Source organism: Cordyceps fumosorosea, assembly GCF_001636725.1.
Source record: "Cordyceps fumosorosea ARSEF 2679 chromosome Unknown scaffold_27, whole genome shotgun sequence".
NCBI lineage: Eukaryota > Fungi > Ascomycota > Sordariomycetes > Hypocreales > Cordycipitaceae > Cordyceps > Cordyceps fumosorosea.
In genome coordinates, this window is record NW_017387327.1 from 270340 (window position 1) to 284402 (window position 14063).

Consider the following 14063-nt stretch of genomic DNA (forward strand, 5'->3'; position numbering starts at 1 on the left):
AAACGCCAAACGCATGAGACTATAAGCGAACATTATAAAAACCCGAGTGAAATCATCAGCCGTGGCGCTCTCTCGCCTGAGCAAACTGCTCTTCCTGGAGTCGAGCCAGCTCCTCCATTGACATGCCACTGTTAGCAAACTTGTCTGATTTTTTCTCTCGGCCCTATTGTAGAGTTAGAAATTCAACTTCAAAAGTGACAGATGCGATGCATGGTGTGTCTCCATGGGCAAGTTGCCCCGTCAGGTGGTTACATACCTTCTGAACTTCTTTGTGCTCTGCGGCCGCCTCTTGGACGGCCGGTACATAGTCAGAGAAGCCGAGTTGCTCGAGAGCCTTGGTAATGTGGTCGCAGGCTATCGTTTTTTTGGCCTCCTTCTCGGAAATCTCGTTGGCCTCTGATGAGATTAGGGTGATGAACTCGACGCAACATTCTATGAGTAGGTCGCGACTCTCCCTTGCAAACGCGATGCCTTCAGAGGGCGGTAGGATTTCTGTGACAATTTTTTGGACGGTAGCTTTTGTGAAAGTCAGTTGCTATGCTGTGCGGCGTGTGACGAGCTTGAACGGCGAGCGATGAGGTGTACAGAGTCCGGGGGTGAGTGTGTGTCCTCATGTTTTGTTTGCCGCGCGCGCATTGTTTTCAAACATACCTTTTGGCAAGGAGAGATCGTCATTGCCTAGATGCAGGGTCAGTATTTCATGTGCAGTTGTATTATTGGGGATGGAAAAAAGGCAGACACAGCCGCAACTCTTGGTGGCGCGGAAACGTGGCATGCTTTTTGGTGGCTTGTTTATGTTGACGGGCGTCTCACCTCCAAACTCGTGGTCCGACATATCGCTTGCAACGCGCAAATGGTGAAGTGGAAGGTGGGAGCTGAATAAGAACTGAGATAAGAAAGAAGAAAAGCCAAATAGCGGGGATGTGGGCGTAAAAGTAGATGAAGCGTGTTCGAGATGCAGGTGACGAGGCTCCGGAATGAAGCAAAATCTAGCGTTTAGTCGATGATACCTTAGTAGGTCCGTCACTTCCTGCGGTCTGGTGGATGTTCGATGAGAGAGCGTTTGAAGTGAGTTTGGTGGGATGGTGGGTACTTCGGTCAGTTATACTGGCGCCTGGAATGAGAAGTGGTGGCGAGTCAAGCCGCTAAAACAGACGGGGAGCCCTTTTTATCTTAAATGTTTTAGGGGGAAGGACGCGTGCTGCACCAGCCTCAGCGCTTCGAGTTAGCCATCTCGTCAGTCACAAGGGTCGCACTCAGGGCCTCTAGCACCAGCCTCAAACAGCCACACCAGGTCGTCAGTGCCTCCTCACGCGCTAAATCCAACCAGCCACAAGGCCAGCAGGGGTTTTGCTGTGGTACTGGCAAACTGGTAATAAGGCAGCTCCAACAGCTGTCGTGCACGGACCAGCCCCACGCTACACCTTTTCCCCAAGAAAATTTGGCTCAGAAAATTTCCTGACTTCTCTTCTTTCCTCCATCACCACCGCAACACGTTCACTTTCATTCTCTTTGAATGTGAAATTTTGCCCGTGCACGGCGTGTGATGGCATGTGATGCCAGTACTTCTCTACTCTGGAAGTAATTTTTCCGAACAGGTAAGCTCCCGCCTCTCGAGCATCCTCCCCGTTCTGCCACCTTTGTCCGGTCCTCTATGATGAGATATGTTGTCGCCCCAGGCTTAGGAGGTTCGACAAGCTTCCAATGCCGAATGACCAAGTCAAGCCAAATGACACTTTGCTGAATACCCACAACCGTGGTTACGGCTACTCTGCTGCTGCAGCCTGCTTGCCTGTCAATCCAAATTGAGGCTAACAAATCAGTGGTTAGGAGTGCTTGCGTGTGCTGATCCAAGCTCGACCGCAACGATCGATTCCCTTCGACGGCATCCCTTGATTCGACCCTCTAAATGGTAAGGACTATATTTTCTCGCTGCCGTGATACCTTGCTGTGATGATACAATCTTATATTCCATGCTAATACTGAATTACCATGTGGAGTAAAATAAGAGCTTTTCATCTTTCGACTGATTGCAAACCATTTTTCATCTATTTGTCTTGCCATCTATATGATTGAAACTAGGCTAATATGTCTTCAATAGTATCCTATCCAAAATTTCGACGCCGGTACTCCTACTCTTGATAGGCAGCCAGTTCAGGTGAGTTCCAACTGCTTTCATGTTAGCCGCAACTTTTCGACTCTGGATGCGAACGCCCTTACGCTGTAAACTTGCCGCTGAGCTCCTGGGACGGGGAAGCTACAAATCGTGCAATGACGTTGCCAGGCTGCTCCGGCTTGAGAAGCGATCCCGTGTCCTTTGCTTGCACGAATGTTTTGTAGACGGCTTTGTCCATTGTGTCGGATCCTGTATCACGAATGAGCTGCTGCATGTCGGTGTCGACGCGACCAGGTTGGATGGCAATGCTTGTGATGTCCTTTTCTTCAACAGCAAGGTGGCCCGACAAGGAATTGATGGCCGCCTTGGAAGAGCCGTAGCCCCCCCAGGCCTGGTACGTCTTGGTTGCAGCACCCGACGAAACCCAGACGATGCAGCCTCTGCTCTTGCGTAGTTCCGGCAATGCCGCTTTGGCCTATGGTGTCTGATGAGCTCTCTGGCGGGGCATATCGTTTTGGGTGCTTCTCAGCCTACCATTGCGAAGCAGCTGACGACATTAATCTCGTACATGCTTCTGAAGTCCTCCACGCTCATGTCCGCCAGCGCCGTGTTCTCCAGGATGCTGTGGTTGATCACAACGCCGTCGATGCGACCAAACTTGTCGACGGCGATCTCGGCTAGCCTGGGTGCAACCTAAACCCGCAGAACACAAGAAGAAGAAGAGGTTAGCTCCCTGACCGCGACCCATCACCGACCGTAACGCACCGAAGAATCCGTCATGTCGCCTGCTAAGTATTCCACCTGGCCTGGGTGCGCCGTCTGTGTGCCCTTGAGTAGCTTCTCTGACCTTGCCGTTAGCACAACCTTGTGGCCCTGCCCGAGGAGATGGCGCGTGACGGCGGCGCCAATGCCCTTGCTGGCACCGCTGACGATGAAGACCTTGGACATGTTGTAGTTGCTTTTGCGGTTTCTGGTATGTAGATGGTGGTTGTAGGAGTTTTTTCCGTCGATATGTGTTGGCGCGGATCTGTGGTGGTTCAAATGTGGGGTGGATTTGTCTCATATTGCATCACAGTGCATTTCACAGCTCACAACCCAACTCTCTAGTACACGAGCATAAGATGGATGGATTGGCCATTACGCCAATGTCGCTCAAAGAGCATCCACTTAATCTAAATTGGCACATCGTGCCCCTGAAGTAGCCTCATTTACATATATAAAATGCCGTGGCTTGTCTTACAGCAGCTCCGCCCGCAGCGCCGCAATGTCCTCCGCGCCGGCCCTGCAGCATCCGCCGACCACGATCTGCGCCCACCGGCCTCTCGCCCGCGTCCTCCTCACCGTCTCCGCGAGCTGCTGCGCCCACGACACCCCCCTCCCCTCCCCCATCTCCTCGGCCATCACCCACGTCCGCGTGACCGTGTCGTAGACCTCGCCATTCGTGCCGTCTGGGTAGAGGACCAACGCCGGCCACCGCTCCGCCACCCCCTCGCGCAGCAGCCCCGCCACCGCCTCCTCGTACCTCTCCAGCAGCACGTCCAGCCTGCGCCCGACCCTCGTGCAGTTGATACCCACGCCCCCGGACGGCGCCGCCACCGAAGGGTCCAGCATCGCCCGCAGCGCGGCCGCGGCGTCGCTGCCGTCCGGCATCCGCGGGTCCTCGTCCGTGCCGGCCGGGAACAGACAGGACGTCCAGGAGGGGATCGCGGCGAGCGCCGGGGTGGCCGCCAGCGCGCGCCGCATGGCGCGCAGCTCGTCGACGCGCGGCACCGTCTCGAGCGCCACGAAGCTGATGTCCGGGCCCGCGGCGGCGGCGGCGGCGAGCAGCTGTAGGCGGTCGCGGTGCCACGCGAAGAGCGCCGCCTCGGAGGACAAGTCCGCGTCGTAGGCGCCCGTGTACTCCTGACTGGACGGCAGCATGCACGCGCCGTACGGACCGACGCTGAGCGCGAGGCGCGTCGTCGGCGCCGGCGCCGCTTCTCGGGCGATGCGCACGGCGGCGTCCACGTAGTGCGGGATGCGCTCGCGCGGGATGCCTTGCTGCTGGTCGGCGGCAGCCTCGGGGTCGCGGGTCTTGGCGAAGCCGGCCACGGAGACTTGGTAGGTCGCCGTCTGCAGGATGTCGACGGGCACGCGGCCAAAGTCGGCCTGGCACTGGCGGAGCCGCGCCGGTTCGGAGACGAGCAGGTCCGAGGACCACAGAGGCGTGGTGTGGTCAAAGGTGCAGCCGTACTTTTGCTCGAGGGACGTGCCTAGGCCGCCGTCTAGGATGAGGATGGGAGATTCCATGCTGAAAGATAAGACAAAAAAGAGAGGACTAATAACAAAGGAGAAAAAGAAAAGTGGTTGAGCAGTGGAGGAATGGTCTAATTGTAAGAGGGGTCGTTACAAGACGATTATGGCAGCGCGCCCTACAGTCTGAATTTGCTTGTCGATGGAGGGGCTCCGTGTGCCGCGGGGCTGTCCATTTGCAACACCTCAAACTACGCAAGTTGAAAGAGACGACAAAAAAGAAGGTAAAAATATGACAGGAGAAAATATAACAGAATAGTATAACATAGCTAGAGGCGAGTCACTTTGCTTGTTTCTGTACTAGTACATCCAAGCTGCTATTCAAAGCCAAGCCAAGGCGTTCTGCAACAGGTGGCGCTCCCCCCCCTTGATATCCGAGAAGTGCAAGTAAACCCATAAATCCATAACCAATCAGAGGAAGAATTAGTGCAAGGGGATTGTTGGTAAAACAGCGTAAAAAGCACAAGAAGAAAGAAGAACAAGAAGCAAGGATAGCTAAGCAAGCTAGTGCACGCCCTTCCGGAGGACCCTTTCTTTGCTTCCGAGCGGAAAAGTTGTACATGAGAGAAGAGGACAAAGCTAATACATATTCTTAATTCGTTTGTGTTGGTTCTTTCCGCGGTTGACAGGTCAGAGTGCTCTCTCGAGCATCTTTGCATGCATCGGGCGGAAACGTATCGTTTTTATCGGTTAGACTTGGCCGAGGTAAATTTCGTCCCGGGAGGATGCTGATCCATCTCGAATTTGCAATAAGGATGGGTGCAGACGCCATCTCTAATACTCGGGCACTGTAAACGGGGCGTCAGTCACTTGAGCTTAGCAGAAAAAAGACGAAGCGGCTCCGGGGGCAAGGCAAGAACTCACGTGGTGTCCGTATATACACTCCCAGTTCTCGCAGTCCTGGCCATGCGTGCACGGGTTCTGGCGGGCGAGGACGGCGATGGCGTGGATCTCCTCCGAGTTGGGCTTGTAGTCGTGGACAAAGTTGCAGCCGTCGCCCTTGGCGCAGGGGCCACGGAGGAAGTGATTGTTGCAGAGCTTGTCCGTATCCTTGCGGCGCTTGACGGCCTCCATAACGGCGACGTTGACGACGATGGGCTCGTCGAGGCCGCGCGGGCCCGGGTTCCAGTCCGGCTGCTGCGGCGGGATCTTTTGAAACTGCGGGGAGCCGGCGCGGGAGGGCGTCGAGGACGAGGAGCCGACGGCGCCGGGGTTGGTGCGGGCGGGGCGCGGGCTGGGCTTGCTGCTGGGCGCGAGCGGGATGCTCATCGTTGGCGGCGGCGTGCCGTTTGTGATGGCGCTGGCGTACGAGAATGTCGTCGAGCTGGTCGCGCCAGCGGCGCCGCCGCTCGAGGCGACGCTATCGGAGGGGCTCGCGGTGCGACCGGTGGCGGCAACAGCGTAGGCAGAGGTGCGCTCGACGAGCCTCTCGGAGCGGAAAAGCTCCTTGTCGAGACGTATCGTGCCAGCGCCGGTGGCCTTGAGGTCCGCGGTGTTGCCGGCGGCACCCTCGATGATGCTGATGCGGTCACGAGCCGCAGGGTCAGCGTGGAAGAGATCATCGAGGAAGGTGGCATAGCCGGCGTCGTGGCCCACGCCAAGGAAGATCTGCCGGCAGTTACCGTTCTGGAGGTGCCAGAGGGTGTTGTCTGCGCTCGTGTGTTAGCAAAAAGTTGTCCTCCGGCCGGCAGGGTGTTTGTTGGGGTTTGGGACTGACCGCGGATCTTGGGCTCGGCGCGCCGCTCCCTGCCACCGCCGACGTCGACAAAGTCAAAGGCAGTATGGGCCTGGCTGAATCCGACGGCAAAGTCGCGAAACTCGTGGCTGTTGAGGGTGCGGGCAAGGCCGGCCGAGTTGGCGACCACCTTGGCGACAATCCGCGTTTCTTGGCCCTTATCTGTCCATTGCCGGGCAACGGAGCTGCGAAGGGCTTGGGCTGCTTTTTTGCCACCCTCTGCACCCTGTCGTATCAAAGAATCTTGAAACTGGGAGACGGTGTTAGTCCTTTGTCTGAGGTTACTCTCGCACACGCGCAAGGAGGACACATGTGAGAGTTTTCTGTCTGGATGGGCTCACCAAAAGTCCGTCGCCGTCAATCAAGACGACGATATATGGATTTTGATTCTGTGCCTGCGTCCATGTTAGAACCCAGGTGCCTCTCAATCTTCAAAGGTTCCTGTCGATTTGGTATTGTCACACAAAACGACTGCCACAGCATCGCTGCGCAAGCCGCTCGATGTGCAACAACGACAGGAAACCAGCATGCCACCACCAATGCCCACCTTGTATGTGTCATTTTCCTTATATAGAGAGTTGATTTGGGATTCGTAACTTGACAGCTGCTTTTCGAGATCACGGCGGGAGGCGAGGACTTCAGCTAGGCGAAGCTGGGACTTATGCAGCTCGTTTTCCAGTCGCCCGGTTTCTTGTTGTAGGGCACGCTCGAGGCCTTGGCAGTATAATAAGGTATCCTGCCGGAGAAGAAGTCATGTCAGTGGCATTTCTCCAAAGTCTGACAATATCGCCTGATTTGTGCAGCTAGTCATGGTAGGTTAAATACCTCAATGAGCTTATCCGTACTGTCACGGACGCCCATCAGTTCGTTATATCGGTTGACGAAGCTAAGAATATGGTCTTGGCTCGAGGCCGGCTCATTTGGTAATGACATTCTTTTTGCTCTCGGCCGTAGAGATGCTGCTATATGGTGCTTCGGGTAAAGTATTCGTCCTATGTGGAGGTGTTGGGTATAGAGATGTATCGAACGCGGAGGAGGAGGGTGCCAGGGCAGCAAATATTCGTCGTGGGTTTCGGTCGTCGTATGGGCAGGGCAGGACAAGAAAGTTTTGTACGAGGTAAGAGAGTGAAAGAACCGAGCCGCAGGTGAGGTTTGCGAGACCAATTAAGCGGGACAGGAACAGCCAGCTCAGGAATCTGCGGGCTTCTGTGGTGTGCAGGTGTTGCGTTAAGCGCCGACGTAGGAATTGCCAATCATGAGGAGTGAATTTGATGGGCTGGCGATTTTTTTGGCCTTCTCTTTTTTTTTTTTTTTTTTTTTTTTGGCCGAATCGACATAACTAGTTTACTAGCGCGCGCCTCGTTCTGCCCCAGAAAAGTGAGAAGAAAAGGAAAACCCGCCCCAGTTCTGTTAAAGTGCCCCGGTTTATTTTATTGCTCAGGATACATTGAGTCTATTGATGAATTACGAGCTCTTGTCATAACCTACCCAGGCACCTATGTACACTGTGTAGGTACCATATTAGTAGGTGCGGAGTAGGGAGGGATACGGATGGATGTCTCTGATTCCTTGCTGGTAGTGGCTTAAAATAAGCTGCATATGTACATTTACGACTATTGGGCTGCAACACTCATGTCTGGCGCAGCTGCCGAAGAAACAGAAAACGAAAGCATTTCTAAATAATAAAGACCCAACACAGGGTATCGCCCTGTTTTTGATTGGAGCACCGACCCTGCAGCAAGCCGCCACGCCAAACTCTTCCGAGCTCGCTCGCTGCCAATCAACTGGATTGCAGCCCTAGAATCCAAGTACTTGGGCGCTTAAAAGGCAATGTGTCACAAACTTGTGCTCATTGTCCTGGCCCTCCCTTTTGTACTCTTGCTGCAATAAATAATAATGAGCGCTGAGCCGAGATATCCCGACCTGCTTCTGGCACCAACGCTGCTTAATTCATATCGAATTATAGGCCGGCAGCTGTGACTGTCCAGTGAGGACTTCCTCTATCACTTGCTCGCGTACATAGCTTCACTGCCTTGTCATAAATGAGCGCTTTGTGTTCCCTGATCATATCGAGCTTTACAAGATACCCTTAAGAGATGGGCTTAGGGTTTTGATTCGTCTCTTTCTCTCTTAGGTAGCTTCATGTGTCGCCTAAAACTGATGGCCTCAAAACAAGGTTTCTGGCACATGAAAGCTATCGATTTCCTTCTACAAAGCGTTGGGCGAAACAGCCTTCCGAAGAAACTGTCATGCCGTAGAAAGACATGCACGCTCAGCCCGTAAAGTCCGGGTTGAACTGATTCATAAACTGCCAAAACGTGTTGTCCGCCGCAAAGTCGCCGTCGAACTGGTACAATGAGCCGAACCCGTCGCCAGACAGCTGCTGCTGCGCGTCAACCGGGTCTAACGCGCAGTTTGCCGGGTTCGAGTCGCCATACTTTGCCACCAGGTCGTTGAAGAGCAGGTCGGACGTGGGATATATGGGCGCCAGCGAGGACAGGCTACCTTCCGGAAGCACCCACGCACCAGCACCATCCGCGCCGGTGCCGGTCTCACCCCAGGGCTCCGCCGCGCTGCTGCTGCCGTCGCTCGGCGAAATGTCCAAGGACAAGCCATTCGTCGATGCGCCGCTGCTCCCGCCACCCGAGGCTACCGTCGCCGGACCCGTCGCTGCCTTGTCGCTGCCCGGCGTCACCTCACCCTCGGCGTCCGGACTCGTCGTCGCCCCGCCTTCGCCGACCGCCTTGACGAACCGCGACCGGATCGCGGTGAGCACGCCCTGCGCGGCGCGCGCCACCGCGTTGTGCTCACGGATGGCCTCGAACTTGGCGATCGTCCAGTGGAGGCGGCGCGCGGCGCTGTCCCGCAGCGCCGGGCTCTCGCGCGGGAACAGGATGAAGATGGACGCGACGACGACGACGGCGTCGAAGCTGCCGAAGAAGAGGTGGAAGCTGCGCCACTGCACGAGCGGCAGGCCGTCGAACGTCTGCCGCTGCACGCCCAGCATGTCGACGGCCGCGCGCAGCGCCGCCGCGCGGCTCGCGCGCCGGTGGAAGATGTACGGCCGGTGCAGCGCCATGACGCCAAAGTGGTGCAGCTGCCGCAGGTACAGCCGCGTCTGCCGGATCCACCCGGAGCAAGCCGGGTGCGCGTCCCACCGCCGGTCCGGGTTCTCGAGGCGGAAGGCGGGCGGCACCTCGGCGCGCAGCGCGTCCATGAGCCGGTGCACGTGGTCCACCTTGGAGAAGTCCTTGGGGTGCGAGCCGTCGGGCTCGAGGTCGAGCACGAAGCGCACCGCGTTGGCCAGCTTGAACAGGAACAGCTGCCGCGTGATGAGCGTCGGCGGGTCGACCGCCTCGTCGCGCGACTCGATCGGCGTCTTGGAGCAGTCTGTGGGAGCCGGCGCGTCGACCGGTAAAGAGGGCAGCCCATGCGCCCAAACGACGCTGCCCGGGCGGCCCAAGAATACTGCCATGTTGATGTCCCTACGCAGCAAACAGTTAGCTCGGCGGTGAGTGTGGTGGAGGAATGGCAGCTGTACCATGATACCAGCATCATGTACATCTTCCTTCTGTGTAATATGCGCCACTGGTTTTTTAGAATGCTTTCCACGCTCGAGTCCTCAGGTTTCGGATCTAGAGCATCGCGGTGCATGCCTAGTTCTTGCGCATCCCGGATGGCCGCCGCAATACCATGCCACTATTTAAGCGTCAGTCTCATGTATCAACAAAAGCCACTACCCAAACCGCTTAAAAAAGAAATAGTACGCACACATTCAATCACATGCGCCGTGTACTTTTGAAACAGCGCGCGTATAAATTGCGCCTGCACCGTCACCTCGTCCAGCGCACTCTTGCCAAACAGGTTGACGATGGCGGCGCCAGAGTCGCTGTAGTCGGTCGCGAGGTCCTCAAACGTCATACCGCCGGCGTACTTGAGCGCGTCGAAGACGGGGTCCGGCGTGCCCGGGGGCAGAAGCAGCAGCGCCGTGGCGAGGATCTGGAAGAGCAGCGCGGGGAAGAAGCGCATCGCCGGGCGCAGCGCCTCAGGCGACGAGAGCAGCGCAAAGGGCAGCTGGTCCCACTCGGCCAGCTGCTCGAAGAAGATCGCCTGGTCGACGAAGTTGTACTGTTGATGCAGGTCCGCAAAGTACATGCCGACAAGTCGGTCAATGTACGTCTTGGCTGGCAGCTGCCGCACCAGGCTCTTGTACTTTTCGCGGATTGGCGCGAGCTCGCTCTGATGCGTGCCGAGGAGCTGCAACGACGCACCGCCGGGTCGACGGCCGCCGCCGGGTTGCTGGTCGGCTGTCTCGATGGTGCGCAGGAGGCTCATAGTCGAGGGCCGCGTTTGCGAGTAGCCGAGCGCTGCGGCCATGGACGTCAGCGTCGGATCGTCGGTGCTGCCGCGTCCGGCGGGGCGACCGCCGGCCATTCCACGGGGAGGGCTCTGCGTCCGCTGTGAGTCGTCCACACAAGTGCTCTCTTTCAGGCTTTTAGAGGTCGGGGCGCCGGCCTCATAGGCGCAGCTCGCTTCTCGATTTCGGGTGACGCAGTTCCCACACGGTAGCTCTCTGTCGCACTGAATTACCGCAACGAACAAACGGGGACACGTTAGCGAAGTTTTTCTGGGGGAAACTCGAATGGTCAAATAGATCACAAACCGGGTAGGAGGATTCTGTACCTTTTGTTTGCGCCGGTGGCACTCGAAGCAGGATATGACGATTCGCCTTCTCTTCCTCGCCGGCGGCCGGGGCTCGACCATCAACCCAATCAGGTCGGCCATGATGAGCCGGCGGGTGATTTGCGAGAGTGATATATGGCGAGCTGCTAGAACCTGGAGTAAAATCCCTCGACACACGACAGTGATGGCAAGCTAGAAAAAGAGTCGTAGAAAGGGTCGGTGAAGGAAGAGGTGGGATGGAGGCAGTGGGCTGTGCTAGCGGATTGCTACTGGGCTACGAGGCTGTTCGAGACGTCGACGGTGAGGGAGGAATGAGATGCAAGAGCAACGAGACAAACGTTGATTGATGTAGAGAGCAGCTAGCCCATGATGTATTATTAATGACGTGACAATCGCAGAGGCGACCGGGGAAACGAATTGCTTGAAGAACCTCAAAAAGGGTGGATCTGGGTCGACTACAGCCGTTAAGTCCGCGGAATGGGTGGGGCAGATCAAGAGCCGCTTAACTCGTCCTGGCGGGATTCAGCCAATGCTCTTTACACTTTGGAAGGGCAAGAAGTGAGCTACTGAACACTAAATACTGGATGCCTAGTAGATGCCAGTGCAATCATGTGTGTATGTGTATATACAGAAGATGGACGCCTACTGTAACTGTGGGAGGAGTTGTGGGATACACCAAAAAGGTCATGGTTCTCTTTCAATTCGTTCCCATCTTATCTGCCTAGCGCATCATCATGCTTTTCCCTTCCAATGCTCCTTTCCTTTGTAACAAAAGTCTTCAGCCTTGTCTGAAGAGAGGATGTAGAAAAAAGACGAACAAGCGACTTGTAGCCCGAGATAAATCCCTCCCGGGCAAGCTAATTCATACGACATTGTGAATGTAAAAGGAACAAGAGTTGTCGTAGCCCAAAACAAAGAATAATCAAAGCAAGCCGAATATGCAAAAAAAAAAAGGAAAAACGAAAAAGAAAAGAAATTTATGCAATCATCGCAATCTTTCCGTGTATGCTTTCCAAGCGGCTGATCGGTACCGCTCAGCCTCCTCATAGGGATCGCTAGCCTTGAGAATGCCGCGCCCGACAATGGCAATATCGGAGCCAGCAACGCCAATGATGTCGGCTGGCGTGTTGTACTGTTGGCCCTTGCCGTCGCCCTTGAGGGCGCCGTTTGCCTCGCCTTCGGGGGGCAATTGACAGCCGGGAGTCATGTGCACAAATATGTCATCGTCTTGGGTGTTGAGGCACTCTTGAGATACGAAACCCATGACAAAGCCCTTGTGCTCGCGAGCAGCCTCAACACAGGCTTGCGTGTACTCCTTGTTCATGAAGTTGCCTTGACTCGACATCTGTGCGAGGATGAGCAGTCCACGTTCCAGAGGGGCCTCCTCGATGCCGGCGAACAGCATCTCGTCGCCTTCACTGATGCCCTTGTTCATACGCGGTGACAGAGCGGACTCGTATTTCTGTGTGACGGTGGTAACGGAAACAATGCTGCCCTTGCGGCCATCTTCTCGTCGAGACGCGGCTGGCGTTTCTTGGGTGTCTGGGGCGGCATCCTGCTCTTCCTCCTCCTGATCAAACTGGTCAGTGGTCGGGGTGCCGACGGTAACGGAAGTGTGCACTTCGCACGGGTAGCGCTCAAGCCACCTGGAGGCGGCATTGGCTAGGGAAGTGACGGAGGCTTTGCCGGGAACCATGTTGACGTTGACGATGTGAGCCCATTCAATAATGCGGGCGGAGCCGCTGGTGTACTGCAGCTCAACCGTGTTGCCGATATCTCCAAACTTGCGATCCTCGAAGATGAGGAAGCCATGGCGGCGGGCCAGAGCGGCGAGCTTTGCGCCGGTGCCGTGCTGAGGGTGAAAGTCCCATCCTGAGACCATGTCATGATGAGTCTTGAGGACGACAATGGCGGGTCCGATCCTGTCGGCAAAGTAGAGAAGCTCGTGGGCGGTTGCGACATCGGCACTAAGGCAGAGATTTGAGGCTTTGAGATCCATCAACTTGAAGAGATAGGCGTTGAGAGGGTGAGTGGCTGTGGCAGCCCTCGAGGCAAAGGTAGCCTTGAGAGTCGGATGAGACGCCATGTCTGGGATGGCAAATTCCGGCTCGACTGCTTGAAGGTTTCAAACGGCGAAAAAGGTCAATCGAGAGAGAGAGGGAGCCCTGGTTCAGTCGCAAGGCTGGTGCAGTGAATGAATCGACAAGGCGACGCTGAGGTGAGATTTCGACTGAGAGTAGCGGAGGGATGAGGATGGGGACAAGTTGCTAGAGCCAAGCAGCAAAGCAAAGCTGAGATAAAGCAGATAATGTTCAAGACGAGAAGATATCGTGAGAGGACAAGGTAATAAATAAGAGAGGGCGGAGAGCTTCAAAGGATAGAGTTTGGCAAGGCTGGTGGGCGTTTTTTTTTTCGACGCCTTTGTTGGTCTAAGCGAGTGGGCCTAGATATACTCTGTAGGTAACTGAGAACTGGGGACGACGAGAGACAAACCGGGGTTAGTCGAGGGGGCCAGGATGATGGTGCAAGCTGGGGTATCGCAGGAGGCAGAGCGGGAAGTAGAAAAAGAAACGGCAGCCTGGTGAGGGTGTGTGTGACAAAGGGTCGGCCAAGGGGTCTTTTTTTTCCTTCTTGCTGCTTGCAGGGTTGGTGAAAAGGAACGCGGCTAATTAAGATGGTACGAGGCGCGCACAAAAAGTGGACGAGGATAAGGCAGTGGAGGGGGTTTTCGACGACGGGTGGTGTCAGCGATGGATGGGGGGAACTCGGGAGGGATGGGGGGGAGGACGGGGAGGCCGGTGTAAGGGTTCGAGCAATGGGCAGCGGCTGGACAAAGCTTTTTGGTCTGGGGCCTGGATGCCAACTTGATAAATGCCAACTAGGGGGATGAAACTTGAACTTGGTCATGGGTTGGTTGTTGAATGAGTGTATGTAAGGTGGTACGCGTGGTGTTGAAGAGAGAGGAAAGAGAGGACGGATAAATGGTGACAGAGAGGGCTTGTGAGATGCAATTGATCAACTTACGACGAACGAGCTGTCTTTCGGCGGCCCCGAGCAAGTTTAATTTCGAAGAAAAAGAAAAGAAAACTGCGCAAAAAGAAAGGGCAAAATTGGGTATTGTATGGAGGTAGGTACATACATAGGTATGGTGGGCAAATTCTTGCGAGCGGTGGTGGTGCAGGGCCGAACTCTATGTATGTATGTATGTATGTATGTATGTATGTATGTATGTATGTA

At 55.7% G+C, this 14063-nt stretch overlaps 6 protein-coding genes across 6 annotated transcripts; all 6 read right to left on the minus strand.

The window, feature by feature from the left end:
* Nucleotides 1-55: 55 nt before the first annotated feature.
* Nucleotides 56-835, minus strand: ISF_08211 (TBP-binding repressor protein; the record flags this gene model as incomplete). Its single annotated transcript, XM_018851814.1, has 4 exons — nt 56-163; nt 257-516; nt 652-678; nt 814-835. 4 exons carry the CDS (start codon nt 833-835, stop codon nt 56-58), a joined length of 417 nt encoding a protein of 138 aa, XP_018701084.1.
* Nucleotides 836-2132: 1297 nt separating this feature from the next.
* On the minus strand, nt 2133-3064 carry ISF_08212 (NAD(P)-binding domain protein; the record flags this gene model as incomplete). The annotated part of the gene is made up of 4 exons (XM_018851815.1): nt 2133-2169; nt 2221-2591; nt 2651-2809; nt 2882-3064. 4 exons carry the CDS (start codon nt 3062-3064, stop codon nt 2133-2135), a joined length of 750 nt encoding a protein of 249 aa, XP_018701085.1.
* A 288-nt stretch (nt 3065-3352) lies between these two features.
* Nucleotides 3353-4405, minus strand: ISF_08213 (Homocysteine S-methyltransferase; the record flags this gene model as incomplete). The annotated part of the gene is made up of 1 exon (XM_018851816.1): nt 3353-4405. One exon carries the CDS (start codon nt 4403-4405, stop codon nt 3353-3355), a length of 1053 nt encoding a protein of 350 aa, XP_018701086.1.
* Nucleotides 4406-5182: 777 nt separating this feature from the next.
* On the minus strand, nt 5183-7076 carry ISF_08214 (CCCH zinc finger DNA binding protein; the record flags this gene model as incomplete). The annotated part of the gene is made up of 5 exons (XM_018851817.1): nt 5183-5196; nt 5290-6057; nt 6126-6393; nt 6691-6879; nt 6969-7076. The coding sequence occupies 5 exons, from the start codon at nt 7074-7076 to the stop codon at nt 5183-5185; spliced, it is 1347 nt and encodes a 448-aa protein (XP_018701087.1).
* A 1339-nt stretch (nt 7077-8415) lies between these two features.
* ISF_08215 (Fungal transcriptional regulatory protein) lies at nt 8416-10928 on the minus strand (the record flags this gene model as incomplete). The annotated part of the gene is made up of 3 exons (XM_018851818.1): nt 8416-9628; nt 9685-9842; nt 9915-10928. The coding sequence occupies 3 exons, from the start codon at nt 10926-10928 to the stop codon at nt 8416-8418; spliced, it is 2385 nt and encodes a 794-aa protein (XP_018701088.1).
* An 883-nt stretch (nt 10929-11811) lies between these two features.
* Nucleotides 11812-12912, minus strand: ISF_08216 (orotidine 5'-phosphate decarboxylase; the record flags this gene model as incomplete). The annotated part of the gene is made up of 1 exon (XM_018851819.1): nt 11812-12912. The coding sequence occupies one exon, from the start codon at nt 12910-12912 to the stop codon at nt 11812-11814; it is 1101 nt and encodes a 366-aa protein (XP_018701089.1).
* Between the last annotated feature and the right edge of the window lie 1151 nt (nt 12913-14063).